A 17,184-nucleotide genomic window follows, 5' to 3' on the forward strand; every position below is an offset into this window, starting at 1 on the left:
TGTATGAAGTGTGATAGAAGGGACAAAGTTTATTGCTCTCTGTGTGTTGTCCCACCACCAAGTGTTGAAGAATTCTTCCCCATCAAATTGTTTGACACCCTTGTTGAAAATCATGTGGCCATAAGAAAGGATCTATTTTTTGCATTCTTGATTTTAGTCAGTTGATTTGTTTATATACTTGAATGCAAGTACCATGCTTTGTTGATGGTTTCAATTTTGTGTTAAGTTTTTAAATGGGGACATACAAGTCTGTGTTGTCTCTCAAGATTGTTTTGTGTATGCATATGCCCTGTATTCTCATAGATATTTTAGGATATGCTTTCAATTTTGTAGAGTTAGGATTTGATAGATTGCATTGAGTTGGTAGAATCAGTTTGGCGGAGATTGGTATCTTAATAGTATTAATGTCCTAATGAGTGTAAACATGAAGTATATTCTTATTTACATAGACTTACTTTTCTTTGACTTATGGCACTAGCAATTGACAGTAGGGACTTGCTCATGCTAGGCAAGCACTCTGCCCCAGAGCTAACTCAACCCATTCTTTAGTTTCTTTCAATAATGTTTTATGGTATTTAGTGTACAAATAATATATTTCTTTACTTATATTTATTTCTTTGTATCTTCTTTCTGCTATCAGAAATGCAATTGTTTCATTAATTTCACATTTAGTATTGTTCTTTACTGGCATACCAAAATACAGTGGATTTTAAATTAGTGATCCAGTTACTCCACAGCTCTCTCAAAGTTACTAATTGTAATAGGTTCTTTGTGTTTGTGTGTGTAAAAAAGAGAAAAAGATGGGAGACAGATGAGAGAGGGAAATAAGAGAAAGAGAAAGGAAGACTTTTCTGTATGCAGGAGCGTGTTATTTGTGAATAAAGTAGTTTGATCTCTTCCTTTTCTGGATGCCTTTTTCTCTTCTTTCTCTATTTGCTTTTCAGTACAGTTTTGAATAAAAGCAGCAAGAGAAGAAAGACATTGCCCCTTGCTCATCTTAGTGGGAAGAAATGATTACTCATCATGTATGATTTTAGCTGTTTTTTTCTCTTTTAAAGAATTTTATTAGTTGTTATTGTTTGTGGTGTGTGTGTGTGTGTGTGTGTGAGAGAGAGAGAGAGAGAGAGAGAGAGAGAGAGAGAGAGAGAGAGAGAGAGAGAGAGAGATCATGTGCACAACAGAATTTTTGAAGGTCAGAGGACAACTTTTAGGAGTTGGTTCTCTCCTTTTGTTGTGGATTCTGTGAATCAAATTCTCTGATTATGTGGTATTTTTGTTGATTGCTTTTCAGATGTTAAGCCACCTTTGCATTCCTGGGGTCAAATCAACTTGGTTATAAACATGAGGTGGGCAACTGAAGGGAAGCCCTCGGAGCTTGTACATTTTTCTTGTCAGTTTTTAGGTTACCATATTAGCATAATATTTTAATTAAGGACAATTATAATGAAAATTTTATCTTATACTTATTAATGATATTTTATTAACCAGACCTTCTATATAACATCCCCCAAAGAGAGATTTTTTATATATCTAACTGTATCTTTCCTTTTTTTTTGTCTGTGCAGGTTCTGTAGCTCGTTTGGAAATCAGTAAACCATGGCATCTAAGAAGTTTGCCATTAAAGTAAGTCATGCTCAGCAGCTGCTTTTTAAATGTCCCTCTCTCTCCTGTGTATGAGTTCCGTGTTAACTAAAAGTTGGAATTTTTAAGTTCATCTCTACTCTTTAAGTTTAGAGGTTTGGACATTTTAAGTTTGTTAACATCAACGTTTTAAAAAGAGATCGGTGAGATAACTAATAATTTTTAAAATTTAAGGAATTCTTTGCTTAAAATCTTTTGTGTAGGATCCTTTTTAATCATAAACTTTGTCCCTAATGCTAATATTAATCATTTATATCGCGTGTCCGCGGCATGACTTCTGAGGCTAATGTCCAAGGAGCAGCCTAAGCTGTTGTATCTGGGTGCCTGAGAGAGTGTGCCTGCTGCCTGCTGCCTGCTGCCTGCTGAGCTTTCATTGTTAGCTTTACAGAGGAGAGTCCTCAGTGGAGGGCCTCAGTGAGGAGTTGCCTAGATTTGATTGGAGGGGAGGGGGGATTGTCTTATTTATTGATAAAGGGAGGCCCAGCCCACTATGGGCAGCTCTCTGTTCGGAGGCAGGTGGTCCTGGACTGAGAAGGTGAGGTAAGAAGTGCTGTAAGCCTGAGCATGTTAGTAAGCCTGTGAGAAAGCTAATGGGTGAGCCAGCACAGGGTCCTCCATTGTTTCTGCTTCAGGCTCCTGCCTTGAGTTCAGGCCCTGACTGCCTGCATCCAGGGGCTGTGATCTGGGGCTGTAAGCTAAAATAAACTTCTCCTCTCCCAAGTCGCCTTTGGACAGTGTTATCACAGTATCAGAAAAGAAATAGAACAATCGGTTTCTTTCATTTTTCTCTTTTAAATTTGCCTTCTCTATCCATTAATAGATCTGAGAGCTTAGGTACAGAGTGTTAAAGGGTACTGTGTGACTGAAGATCAGGGGAAGACTTGATAAATATCCTGTGTGAGATCTTGCAGATACTTTCATGTATTTTGACTGTTCTCCTGGCCAGTTCTGTGTAGTACGGTCATTATCTTCCATAGCAATTAAAAACCCCAAAGCCAGCAGGTAAGGGCACTTGGCACAGAGCCTGACTATCTGGGTGTGATCCTCAGTATTCCTGAGTCCCACATGGTGGCAGGAGAGAACCAGTTTTTGGAAGTTTTCCTGTCACCTGCCTTGCACACACACAAGTACATATGACAATCGAAGCCATTGAAGAGAACTCTTAGAAACTGTGACAGGGGAGCTGAAGTAGCTCTTCACAGTGGGTGGCTTCGGGAGGGGGTGGCAGTGGGGAAGGACTTGGGTTTTTTAAGGGGCCCGCACCTGGGAGTTTGGCTATGTTGGACTTGATTTTTTTTCTCTCTCTCTCTTTTTCTTCTTCTTTTGTTTTTGGGATGGTCACAAGGGTGGGGAGTGTGGGGTGGGGTGAACTGGGAAGTGAATGTGATTGAGGTGTATTATATGAAATTTCCAAATAATCAATAAAAATATTATGTTAATAAAAAAGCTCAAATTTCAGTATTTGGTTAATCAAATTGTGAAACAATGTAAAGTTGTCATTTTATCTTATTCTTAGTTATGTCAGTGCTTATTAAGTTTGCTAACATATTTATAAATTTCATTGCTTGTAATTCTGATATGCCTATGCTCTTGAGTATTTCTTTCATAAGGGTGTCTAAGTGGGGAACATTCACTATTTGTTTATAAAAATTATTTTGATCTTCATCTAGATTGCTAGAATCTAGTATGATATTAAATTGATTTTAGAATAATAGTTTGAACATTATTTTATTGTGTAGCAAGATTCTGCCTCAAAGGACAAAAGTCAATAAAATTATCTGGTGATATGCCCCATTTAATCCCAGTTCTGAGGAGGCAGAGGCAGGTAGACATCTGTTAGTTTAAAGCCAGCCTAGTCTGCATAGTAAGACCCTGTGGCAGGGGGTAGAGGGAGGGAGAGATTGAGATTACTGGCTTAAAGTAATAATTTAAGATAATCTCACGTTTCTTTCCTGACTTTGTATCAGTGGTTTCTCCTTTTGATGTTAGCTGGGACTGCAGTTATTTAGAGACTCATGTTTAGGTGAAGCATCAAGTGTGGCATCTTCATATGGTAGCAGTCATTGTTGTTGACTTTGGTTCTCCTAGCATAGTGACTAAGTATAGAGGCCCCAGACAAGAATTCTAAGTACAGAGTAGTGTACTGTGCTCACCCTCAGAGACCTAGATTTAAGTCTCAGCTACTGCACCTGTTGCATTCTCTTGGTCAGAACAAGGACCAGCCCAGGGGAAGGAACTTGACTCGTGAAGTAGGGAGCTTCCTGGGTGGGGAGATGTTGGACTGTACCAGAGCCCAGTTGTCACAGGCATCTCTTGACAGCCCTTGAATGATCAGTCTCTTTCCTGATGGCCTAGTATGACCAACCCTTTTCCTTGTTATCTGTCCTTTGTCTCTGCTGGTTCGTAAGATTTTATTTGTCTTTGATAGTCTACAGCTTTGTTCTAGGCATAGATTTATCTGTTGTGGAATACAGTGTTACACATTCAGTTTTGGGAAATCCTCATCCATTTTTCTCCTAATTGACTCTGTTCTCATTACAACTTATATTTGAAGTTTGCTGGGTAAAGTCATGATTTATTTACACGTTGGAAGAATGAGGTTAATCCGTCGAAGACTGTGCCCTAGCAAGCTCTGTGTTCTGAAGTGAACCAGGCTCTTTGCAGAGTTCATCAGAAGCTTTCTGAGGCTCAAGAGGACACCTGATTTTGGTCAGCTGTGACATGTCAACCCTAGCGCTCTTTCATTCTGTCAGAGATGATATGCTGACCCCATGCTGTCCACATTGACATGACTGACTGACTTTGCTGCCATATTACCCCGTCTCCCAGCTGTGTCTGAAAGGCTTGGAACCCAGCTTCCAGATCAGGGGTGTTACCACAAGCGTGAATTTCAACTTGCAGACTAGCTACAGAAACCGGTCTAGCCCACGGTGATCACGTCCTCCTGCCTTTGATCACACAGCCAAGGAACCAGTTCCCTCACTGTGGAGTTTAGCAGCTCACAAGGGCTTTCCTTTGGGTTCCTTTTCCAAATGTCTGACATAGAGCCCTTGTGAAGGACTCTGCTCTGCTCCGTGGTGCCATTGGTGCTGTCAGCGCATGCCTTCTGCAGTGCGCAGGTTCAGAAGGTGTATATGCTGCACGGCCGTTGACTTTTCCTAGCCGTTAGCTCAGTGCTTCATTCAAAGAGCCCCTCCCTCTTTCTAGCCTAAATATCAGTGTTTAGTTCCAAAGTGCCTTTTCGTCAGGTGTCTCTCACTTAGCCAATCTTCCCATCTGTATTTACTGTACAGGTGAAAGAGGGACGTGCGCACTGTGGGGTGGGAAAGGCCAAGCCAAAAGGTGTCAATCAAAAAGGATAATAGCTATTTAATATTAGTTATGATTTTTCATTTGCAAGTTTATATTTTTTCATTTTTAAAAAATTTAGATTCCACTAGTTCTTTTTTGTATGCTTCCCCAATTTTTAAAATGATTCCATTTTCTCATTTTGTCATCTTAATATAATTCTACAATAATTTATTTCATAATGGTTTTTAAGTTTTTCTATTATTTCTAATATTATATACCAAATATGAAATAAATTGGTCAGTGAAATTGCTGCATTGTTTGTACGACATTAACTTTAATTTTTGTGTTTTGAGATGAGGCCTTCCTATATTACCCAGGCTGTCCTAAATAAAACTCATGCCTTTATTGCCTCAGCCTCAGAAGTGCTGACATTATAGTCTATGTTTGTGTTTTTTGGTATTGTGTATAGCATTATACACATGGATTCATGTCTATGTAGTCCCCCCCAACATACATGGGTAGAGAGATGTACTCTGAAGAGCAGTTGAGCAATTTTAACCCTATTAATTTTTATTAATTGTAACTTTATTTTTGCTGGGACCATTGGCATTCTGCTAGTTGTAGACCAGATTTACTTTCATGGCTCAGGGGTCTACTAACCTGTGGACAGTATATACTTAGGACTCATAACGGAGTTGGGTAGGAGTTTTTTTTTTTTAATTTTATTTTTAGTTGCAGATGCTTTATTTCCTTTTTGTTTTTTCCTCCCTTCCCTGCATCCAGGGTTCTAAATGGATGGACCACTGTTCTCGCTGGTCACTTCTAGGTGTGGAAAAGAGCAGACTTAGTTACATTTTCACAAATGGCAGCTACTGTTTCTCACAGGAATGAAGTAAAAAGCTCAGTTGAACAGCTCCAGCCCCAGAAAACTTATATCGTTGGTTATAGAAAATTGAGCTGAAAAGTATTACGTGATGATGTCTACAGACTGAGTACTCGTATGCTAAACATTGAATTATGTGATGAAAAGATACACAGATGTACGCAGAGGGTTTTTTCTTAACTCCAGCCTCAATGGAAGTGGCTTCAATTGTAAGGCCCCCTTCTTGTCAGTGCCCCTAGGGCATCATGAGTCCTCTCCCCACTTTTCCCAGTCCTGGTTCTAGATCTCCTGACAGCTAAGCTTGACCCTCATAAAGTCATGGTTATTGATAGTGCTGCGGGCATTTGTTACTTTTACTGTTCTTTTCAGATAACCACCTTCTGTCATGACTTTTTCCTGTCTGCAGTAAGCTTGTTTCTGTTTCTTCAGTTTCTTATCTATGTCTTTCTTTCCTTTACTTGGGTATATCTTGGGTATATCTCTTCCTTTCCCAGGTTCTTAAGGCAGAAGCCTAACCCTTTGCCATCAAACCTTTCTTTTCTGTTGTGTGTACTTAAAGCTAGACAGTTCTGTCAAAGCATGTCCCACTTAATTGTGTCCTTCACAGTATGCAACTAAATTGGGGATTTGGTCAAATAATTCATAAATTTCCTTATGATATATGTTTCAGTATATTGGCTATCGTAATCTCTGTTCTTTCTGATAGGGAATTTCTATTGCTCGTATTTAAATTGATCATATTTAAATTCTGTTTTGATAAAATACTGCTCTGTAAGAATTTTAAAATGTGATATTATTTAGAATGATTTTATATCACTGTGTAACATCAAGTATAGTAGTAATATGTAATATTTATGTATATGTAAAACAAGTCAGATTTAACATTTGTATCATTTTGCTATATCGTTACTAATATTTTTGTCCATTTGTTCAATAAGTTGAAAAAATATTAAAATATCAAACTGTGATTTGAAATGTATGTATTTCTCCTTTTAATTTTATTAAATTTTTTTTTAGTATGGTGTGAAACTCTTTCATAGATATATACAAACTTATAGTTACCCTCTCTATTGAATTACATTTTGAAATGTCTTTTTATCTCTAATCATACTTCTCAAATTATAGTCTATTTGTGTGACACTAGTGTAACCTACATTTGGGATCCATTAATCAAGCATAGGCTCCAATGGGAGTGTCAGTGAGCCAAGCCCAGTCGTATGTGCAGTGCTTCCAAAACCACTTCATTGTTTTAATAATGAATGAAAAATAGCATCAGCACAAATTTAAGGAAAGCTTAGAATATAAGAAATAGAGACAAAAGTGAATGAATAAACTTAGAAGGTCAGAGAGACTTTTTGGGGGGATGAAGATTATGAAGTTTAATGTTTATTTTCGCGCTGTTGTAATGACGGAACAAGATCAGGATGTTATAAAGAAGAGAAAGTTATGAGAATCGAAAAGAGTACTTATAAAACATGACAGAAACATAAATTTTTGATCATATCAAGACCTATCAAGGAATATTGCTCAGAAACTAAAACAGAAGTTTTTTTTAAAAAAATGTAGGAAAAAACCCCAAGAGGATTAGAATTTGGTCTTGATATCAAAAGTTGAAGTTCTAGAAATAAAGACAAATAGCAGAAAGGAGCACTATGAAAAGAAAAAAAAACAGTATAATAAGAAATTCCACAAAGGACACAGAGTTCCTGTTTAAGAGCTTGAGTGAGGACCCAGCAAAAATCAATGGAAAAGTGTTGTGCTGAGGCCTGCCTTTCTACAGTTTCACAACAGAGACTTTGTGTGGGGAGGAGGAGGGGAGGGGAAAGGAGAAAGAACAGCAGCACAGAAGGGAAGGAGTGAAGAATTAGGGCAGCCTGCTCCACAGCAGCGAGACAACAGGAATAGTAATACCTCAGTGCTCACGGTTATCACTCAGAAAACCATTTTCCGGCCAGAGTCTCTTCCCAGTCCAACCTTTAAGCACATGTTATGGTGGAATGGAGACATTTTCAAAGATGCTAAGGTCAGGGAAATTTCCTTCCTGTGTGCTCTATCTTAGGATGTGGTTCTCCAAAATGGGGTGTAAACAGAGGGTTAGACATGAGATCCTGGCCATAGAGAATCCAGACTCAGTGCCTAAGCAAATCCCATGCTGATCATTATGCATCAGGTTCAGAGTGTGGTCATTTCCATTGGCCTAGAAAGGAGGGTTCCTGGCAGATAACAAAAAGTATAAAGGAGGAAGAGGCCTCCAGCATTTAAATAGATAAAGAAAAATTCTTTCTGGGCTGTCAGAGGGCCTGGAGTAATTTAGTCAAAGGAATCTAGGAAACTTAACAAAAGAAAAATGATGTAACTCTTAAGTAAAAAGAGAACTGTGTAAAGCAGCAGAGTCAATATGATCTATGGCTCAACACTGAGCAAAGCTTCCATTGCATGACACCTTCAACTCTAGATTATGGAAGGTCGGTGAAAGAGAAGTGTGGGAAGATGATTGTAAGCACTATGCCCTCATTTTCCAGACTGATATAGAAAGTGGAAATGGTAAGAAAATGTAGTTCAAGCATAGAAGTTCACATGATGCTTAATAGCAGATGAAATAGCTAAGTTTCCAGTCTTGTTGCCTCTGGTACATGGCATTTGGGGCCAGAATGGGCTCCTTTTGCTTTGTTTTGTTTTTTGAGACAGGGGAGCTCTAGCTATCTTGGAACTCGCTGTGTAGATTAGACTGCCCTCAAACTCACAGAGATCTGCTGGCCTCTGCCTTCTGAGTGTGAGGATTAAATGTGAACACTATCATGCCTGGCTTCTGGGCTTAGTTTAATCTGTCTATGCAAAGTATTCAGAAAGAAAGTGAATGTAGCGATATATTGTTTGTGCTTTAATAAATAAAGCCTGCCTGAAGATCAGAGTGCAGAGCTAAGCTACTAGAGGCCAAGGAGTGGTGGCTCACACCTTTAATACCAGGGCTACATGAGATTGAATCTGTCTAAAAAGAGAAATAGAACTCATGCAAAGGTATCCCAGCCCTTGGAATTTCATACCTTTAATCCCAGCACTATGGAGGTAGAGACAGGAGTGATATGGCTGGGCAGAGATATATAAGGAGGAGGAGACAGGAGCTCATTGGAGTCTGAGGTTTGATGGAAACAGTGCAGTCTGTCTAGCCAATCTGAGGATCTTTGGTCTGAGCCTCGGTAGAAGTAAAAGGTCTCTCTAGTGGTTACTGCCCTGCTTCTCTGATCTTCAGCTTTAACCCCTAGATCTGACTCTGGGTTTTGATTAATTAAGACCATCTAGAATTCGTGCTACAAGTGAATAAATACATTTTAATGAAATAAATTTATACAGAGTTTTCATGAAGATGCGCCTACTTTTTGTCAACTTGGGGTGAAAAATATTTGAATAGATCAAGTTTTCATAAGTAGCAGACCAACTAATGGCACCAAATAGTGTGTCCTTAGTGTCTGGGTTGTTTGCTCTATGACTTTCCACTGGGTTTAAATTTCTAACAAACAGCTTTTGCCTTTTAAAGTGAAGGTTGTTCTCCAGACCTTCGTTAATCAATGTTTGTTTGTTTTTCTCGTTAATTCTTGGGTCCTTGGTCTTGAACTCTCATCTATAACTCCCTCCCAGATTTCCAGGAAATGGCAGCACCATCTAAGACAGGAACCCTTGGAGCAGCAGCTTTCATGGGGGCATCAAGTCCAAATCCCTGCAGTTTCCAGCAGGGAGGTCTGTCCTCCACTGCAGTGACTCATCCTACTTGATAAACATGGTGGCAATAGCCATGATTCTCTAGTTATCTTAGTCGAAGACTTTGCCCCATCCCAATGTTTTAAAATATTCGTTATTGCGTAAATGTTCTGAGTCAAGGGAAGGTCAGGTTTAGACAGAGTTAGCAGATTATAGCACCCACGACAGCCAGTTGTTTTAGAAAATAAAGTTTTATTTGTACACAGCCACTTCTACTTGGTAAGCTGTTGTTTCTGGCTGCTTTTATGCTATAGTGGGGCTGATTTGAGTAGTTATAATACAGGCAGAACCCACTGCCTACAAAGTACACAGACATGTATATACACATATTGCTTATTTGTATAATATGTGTATAAATATTTCCTAGAGCATATATCACTTTCTACTAGCCATATACTAAATACTTAGTAGGTGCAGGTGGCTAGTAGTGTGTACACATGCACACGCACACATATACACACACGTGTGTACATATATTGCGATGCTTCAAATCCAAGCCAGGGCCTCATGCATGCCAGACAAGAGCTATATATACATTTGAGCTACTCCTGGCCCCTACAGAACAGGTCTAAATGGCTGTATCTTTTGCTGCTCTCACCTGCTTAAATCATGATGGAGTAAGCATTCAAGGAAATTAACCTTGTGTTAAATTGGCTGCAAGCATCAGACAAGCCCAAAGCAAACAGAAATAGATATGAACATACAGGTATTAATCATAGATGTTTATCCACTGAAACACAAAATGGTAGAGAAAAGAAATCAGAACAATAAATTATTGCTTTAAATGTCCAATAACATATATGGTATGTGCCTTGGGGAAACTTCACGGTCCCATTCCTGACTTTAAGAAGTGTAGAATGTTGCCAGGCCTCATTCCCAGTAATTACATCTTAAGATTTAACATGTTTAACTTGGGCTCCAGAGAAGCCGTACAGCGCAAAAGCTCCCAAGCTCATTGTGTGTCTCTGTAGATCATTTCCTCTGCTTCCTGCATCTGTTTTCTTGGATTAGTTTGGTATTACAGCAAAGTCTACGATTCTTTTGGCCATGAAGACTGCTTTGCCGCTTCCCCTCCCCACAACTTTTTTTGTGGGTGGGAAAATTTTTGTTGTGAGAGTTGATTAATTAGAAGGGATTCCTGGCTTCCCTAGCAATGGCAGCCTGGGAAGATTACAGAGCCTGGCTTAGTGACAGGCGGGCCAATCTGTATTTAAGGAAAACTTGGACCAGCCAAATTTCCCTGGAATGTGGATCTGGCTTTGTCTTCTACAGGCAATGTGCAGTGACCCTTCGCCCCTTCCCACCATTGCAGAAGGCTGTCAGCGTCTACTTCTGCTGTTTAACACTGTCCACTTTTTCTTGGGTATGTGGAGAGATAGTGCTTTAGAAAGCCTGAGTTGTTTTCTAAATTTGAAGTAAGAGCTCTAAAGGTTTAGTCGTGTTTAAAAAGAAATAAGAGTTTACTGGATTTTAAAAATTTCTTTATACCCTTACTGTTTATGCTTTTTCTTCTTGATAGCAATTTTAGTTTTATGCTGAGATCTAGATTTTCTTTCATATTAGTTTTTGCATTCTGCAGAAAACCACACAAAGTTAAATATGCTCAAGAGTTGATGAAAATCCTTGGTATAGGAGCAGTGAACGTGAGGAGCGATGCATTCCATTTCCAGAGAAAGAGACGGTTGAATAGCAGATGGGCTGTCAGTAGGCTTTTGTCTTGCTAGCTTGCCTCTGTGAATCACTTGCATCCTGTGTCCTAGGTTTTTGGTGTACCTAAAGGGGAATGTGCCACTGACTGTGTTACCATTGCTTCTTTGAAAATTGATGCATTGATCCGCTGTGTCACATTGAAAACAAGATTGAGACGAGCTTTGCTTCAGTATAGGTTTACTCGACTCATAGAGGTTGAGTTCCACTCTCTGATCTTCTAAGTTTTAAGAACGACAAAACTGAAATGTTCTTAAAGAATAATCAAAAGCATTTTAAGCATTCTGTTCTTTACTAGAAATAAATTTTCATATGGAGAGTGATATGTAGCCCTGAGAACATTTTTATAAAGATACTTGTCAGTACCAAATTTTCAGAGCCTAAGAAGGACCTGCGTGTCTCTTTTCCTGATTCTTAAGTTCGCTGCCTTTTAGACCTCTGTAATTCGGTTTTCTTTAAGAGCTTTGTCTTTTTGAAGACATATGGGATGTGGTGTAGTGGCTGGCAATGTGCTCCGCTCATGTAGGCTGCTGTTTTTCTCAAAGTCTGCTTTGCTGTATTGCCAGATTGGGAAATGTGTGCAGCTCAGTGTGTGCTGATTACTCGATGGAACTGGAACACAGTTGCTCGCAGCTTACGGGCCTTACCCAGTGAGTTCTGCCGTGGGTGCAGAGATGTGGGCTACCTTCTTACACTAGAGGATACGTGCTCTGAGTGCTGATGGCTTTGAAACAAGAGGATTTTTGTTTTGTTTGTTTGTTTTGAAATATAGCTTCTTTTTCCAAGTGTTTTCTATCTGGCCAGATGGTCAGGTCTCAGGCCTCCCTTCTACAGTCTTTTTCCTTGATGTATAAGCATTTTTTTTCTTTTTTTTTTATAACTGAAAAATGTTTAAATCTAACCTTAGCTTCTCGTCCTCTTTTAAACCTCAGCTTCCCACTTGTTTCTAAGTAGTTTCTTCCTAAGTTCATTGCTGTAGCTTCAAACTCGGGGCACGGCTTCTACTTTTCCTCTGATCCGGCTTTTGATTCGCAGGTTCCCGGCACGGCTTGTGATGTCCTTCTTGTCCTTGCCTCCTCTTAAGGTGTCCGTCCTCTTCTGCCTTGAGACTGTTCCTCTTTCCCGTGGTACCCGTGGAAGCCTTTGTTGTCCTCACCTGTCTCTCTGCCAGTCTCTCTGTTTGCCTCCTGCTGCCGCTCTCATCATCCAGACAAGAGTCTGGGCGCTGTTTCCTTGCTCAAATGATTGAGCAATTCTCTTTGTTTAATCAGGTCTAATGTCAACTCTCAGACTGCACTCTGGTAATTACTGTCCATTTCCTCCTTAGCCTGGTCTTAGTTTTCACTTTGCAACTTGGGAAAAAGATCCACCTGTTCCTCTGGAACTGATATCTTTGTATTTTGTGCGGTCACCTGGCCTGTGATTTTTTTTTCTCTTATTTCTCGCCTCTTCTTCTGTAGTCCGTGTTACTTGTGACCGTCTTCCAAGTTTGCCAGATGAATGGATCTTGTTTTCTTTGGTTCAGAAGCCAAACTTTTCCTATGCTAATACACTTCTACTTTCCTTTCAGTCCCCAGTACGTGCATCTTATTGCCATACATTGCACACATTGGCCTAGAACATCTCCTGAGACAGACTTCTCTGCTGTTTCTGCTATGGAGTCACAGGTCCCAAGTAGTCTAGAGTATTGCTGGGGTGACCAGAACCACTCTTTTCTTCTTTCTTTCCTCGTGACCTTTTTTGCAGTCAAGTAATGCATAGTCTTCAATCTGTAGTATATTCTTTACTTTGAAGTTCTGTCTTTTCTTATTTCTTCCATAGTGATCTATAGTGATTTTGAAAATAGTTCAAATAATTCTTTTACAAACAGCCTCTGTTGCCGGGCGGTGGTGCCACACGCCTTTAATCCCAGCACTCAGGAGGCAGAGGCAAGCAGATCGCCGTGAGGTCAGACTGGTCTTCAGAGCAAGTTCCAGGACAGGGTCCAAAGCTAGAGAGCAACCCTGTCTTGACCACCCGCCCCGCAAAGAACCAAACAGCCTCTGTGTATTTGTTTGTGTTTCTGAATGTTGGCACGTGTGTGTAGTTGGTTGTGCAGATGTGCACATGTGTATGGCCAGAGAACAACCGTGGGTGTCACTTGTCAGCATCCATCTATGCCTTTCCTCTTAAGTAGGGTCTCTCAGTGGCCTGGAGCTCAGCAATAGGTTTCAGGAATCCGTCTGTCTCTGCCTCCACAGCTCTGGGATTACAAGTGTTCTCGGCTTTGGAATAAAGTCAGGCTCTCATACTTATTGTGCTGTTTCTGAAGCACACCCCATTAATTCTACTTAAACATAACCAGAGTGACTGCATGTAGAGTTTGATTTTGTGTCATTCAAGATTATGTCTTAGTTAACTCTTCTGGGTTAAACTGTAATACTTTGGTATTTTTCCTGATATACATATTAAGTGTGTGTTTTATTTTATCTTCTCGTGTTAGAAAATGTTTACTAGGAAGGCAGACTCAGGATCTTTGACCAACTGTATGGATTCTCTCTGAGGGCTGTAGAGGGCATCATCGTTCTATATTTCATAAGGTAACTCCTCTAGATACTGTGAGCCAAGGAAGCAGAGCAACTGGCGTGTTTTTTAAAATGGCTGGCTCAGTACCAGATTATCACGCAACCAACCCCAAATGCCCGTCTGTTCGCCCATTGGTTGTATACACACATACATCCAGTGTCTGTTATGTACATGTATATATTTATTGCTTCTGCCTGAATGTACTTACTAGGATATACCACTCTGAACACTACAGTGGAAACAGTCACAAGGACCAGACCTATCCAGAGTGGCCTCAGAGAAATCCTTCTGAGAGTGGCAGAGGCCACCTGTCGTGTGCTTTCTTCTAGGTTCAAGAATCTAAAAATAATGTACTGAGAGGTTCTCCCCTTGTTTTGGGGGCGCCTTAGGGGTCCAGGTCTGTCCGAGCAGTAGAGGCTAGAAGGGGCCAAAAGGGACCGAGTAGTGTTGTTCTGGTTACTCCTCTTCCTGCTCACCTCTGCTCATTGTTCTCGTCAATGCTGCTTTGGGGATATTTGGTTAAGGAAGTTAGGGCTGAGATGGTATTGCGTGTCCTTGGACTTCTCAGCCACTGAGAACTCTGTGGCAATAACATTGTCTTAAGTGGGCAGCTATCTCCCCATTACCTGTACACTGTAAGGATACATAGTGTTTACCTAACCTCTCTCTAGATACTTCTCTGGGAGTACTTTTTGGAACATCCTCCATTAAGTAATACAGGAAGTTAGGTCTCTGTGTGTGTCATTCTGTCACATGTGAGTAGCATGTGACAATACTTTGATCTCAAGACTTCTTGTTATTTACACAGTTGTTTGGCATTCCTGTGTATTCGCGTTTATGTGTATACACACATGTGATGTATTTTGTGTGACATTAGGAAAGAATGTTCTGTTGTTTGTTTCACAAAGGTGTAACATCATAATGATTCTGGTGAAGCATACACCAAGTCTAGCATTCCAGTTCTTGTTATTTGAAAGATGTATTGGATATGAGTATTGGCATCTTGCCCGTGATGCCATTTCGATAATTCTGTCATTGTGCTTGTTTCTGTAGGCTCTTCGATAGCACATCTTGAAATGTGTGTGTATGTCTATGTGTGTGTGTGTATGAGTGTGTCTGTGTGTGTGTGTCCACAGACGCATGTTATGTATGCATGCTGTGCCTCACATTCAGAGATCAGAGAGGATAAATTGGGGTTTGGTCCTTACCATCCACTTTGTGACAGTGTCTCTTGTTTTTCAATGCATATAGCAGGCTAGCTGGCCTGTGAATTACTGCAGTTCTCTGCCTCTGTTTCCCATCCTGCTATGTGAAAGTGCTGGGATTTGTAGACCATACTACCATAGCTCACTTTACATGGGTCTTAGGGAGTGGACCCTAGGCACTAATTATTGGGTGGCAAGCACATCTTCCAGTCACTTCTTGAAATTAGGTCATTAGGTTTTTAAGAAAGAATGCTAGAATATGAAACTAGCATTAGGTTTTACCCAGGATTTCTTAGTTCATCTTGTGGTTTCACTTCTAAAATGACACTTATGAAACCACATTAATCTCTGAACAGCCACCTCCTTATCTATGGAAAGAAATAACAGTATTATCTGTTTCACTGGTTTTTTGATATCAGATTAATAATGAAAGGTATAATGCTATGAAACTGTTTGGAAAAATAACATTCTATGCATGCCATGGAGCTCTCAGTAATTGTTTTACAGCCATGTTCTGGGTAGCAAAGGGACTTGGCCTTGACTTCTTATTTGTTCTTGGACTCATAATTCTTGGGAGTGAGGACTCGTCTAATTCTTTTCATATGTGAAGTTTCGGTTACCAAGTCTTTATTTGTCTTTGCCTGCAAAGCCCTGGTTAGGCCTTTGAGCCACAGGCAAGCCTGATCATCTGCCCCTATCCTCGGGGAGTTTGCAGTGAGAAACTGTGTCAACCTTTAAAAGCAGCAGAGTGAAGCAGAGGCGCTGGTGCACTCTGCACAGCCTAGTCATGACCAGGTTGGATAGAGAAACCGTCCTGATCTGCTTCTGAATGGGCTCTGTGGCCCGTCAGTCTGTTCAGTGTCCTCTTTGTCAGTCAATGCTCTAAGCTGCTTATGGTGGCGGGCAGCATTGATTAGAAGACAGAAAAGTTAGATTGTCGTCCTCGGTATTGATTCCCGACTAGAGACAAGGCAGGCAGCTTCCATTATCTTCCGTTATCGCTGTGTCAATAAGCAAACTTACACAGTACAGTGAGTGGGGAAAACCCGGCTGGATGGTTCCTGCTTTACATGTCGTCTCCTGGGGTCACTCGCTTGGATGCTTAGAGTCAATGACTGCTCTACAGAATCTAAGACGTCACTTGCTTGTTCAGTTCTTTCCAGGATACTCCCCTGCTTTCAAACTAGGTAGCTGGCTTTAGTTTGCTTAAGTGTGGCGGGAACTTCCTCTGGGCATGCTGAGTGCAAGCTGCTGACCTTCCTGAGGTTTCTTCGCAAGCTATGTCTACTGTGTTGTGTCACATCCAGGAGAGGGCCGAGGCCTTGCTTCTTGATGGAAAATCAGTGTCTGTTTTCAGAGACAAGGGAGGGACTCACATTGTCAGCTGAATTTTGAGATTGTCATGATTTTCTTAATTTTAATTAAATGAAGCGTTGCATTCGAGAGTTTCTGGGCTCCACAAATATATATATAGCCTGGCATTCCCATAATACTAAAATTTGTATTTGAAGAATTCTTTTTGTGACATACCTGAAGGAATTTGGACTGAGCTCGTGTCAGGCCTCATTACTAACTGGTACTTTGGAAGGGTACGCTGTTTGGAGTGTTTGTACCCATTTGTTAAATGTTAGGCTTAGGACTGGAAAGATGACGCAGTGGTAAGAGCCTGTCCTCAGTTCAGTGGACCTGAGTTCAGTTCTGAGCACCCACACTGGGTGGCTCATAACCACCTGTAACTCCATCTCCAGGCGATCAATGCCATCTTCTGAATTCAGGGGCATATATACTCACAGGTGAACTCATGCTTTGTGTACGTCTGTCTGTCCTTCCCCCCGCCCCATGAAAAGAAATCCTTAAATATTAGGGTTAATTAAATAGACATTAATAACAACCCATAATTAGGATTAATTAAATAGTGTTTTTTTAAAACCCATATTGAAGTTTCTGACATTGTTTAATATAAAGATATTTGGGTATTGAATCGTGTTTAACAGGTATTAGCATATGTTTCCCTGTTTTGACGTTATAAATTATTCCTAAAATAATGCAACTATTTTTTTAATAGGCTTAAAATTAAGTGTAGGTTTGAAAATCTATGTTGGTATGCGATCGTCTGAGTTACATGGTATTTCAGGT

At 40.2% G+C, this 17,184-nt stretch overlaps 1 protein-coding gene across 4 annotated transcripts in view; it reads left to right on the forward strand.

Moving 5' to 3' along the window:
• The window catches only part of Slx4ip (SLX4 interacting protein), a 161,482-nt gene that overhangs the window by 10,099 nt on the left and 134,199 nt on the right, over positions 1–17,184 (forward strand). For all 4 annotated transcript variants that reach the window (XM_075962303.1, XM_075962304.1, XM_075962305.1 and 1 more), the window contains one exon: positions 1,566–1,623. In XM_075962303.1, the coding sequence (XP_075818418.1) occupies positions 1,597–1,623 (27 nt within the window). In that variant the 5' untranslated portion in view covers positions 1,566–1,596. The remainder of the gene's footprint in view (positions 1–1,565; positions 1,624–17,184) is intronic.

The sequence above is a fragment of the Microtus pennsylvanicus genome, chromosome 2, assembly GCF_037038515.1.
Source record: "Microtus pennsylvanicus isolate mMicPen1 chromosome 2, mMicPen1.hap1, whole genome shotgun sequence".
Classification (NCBI taxonomy): Eukaryota; Metazoa; Chordata; class Mammalia; order Rodentia; family Cricetidae; genus Microtus; species Microtus pennsylvanicus.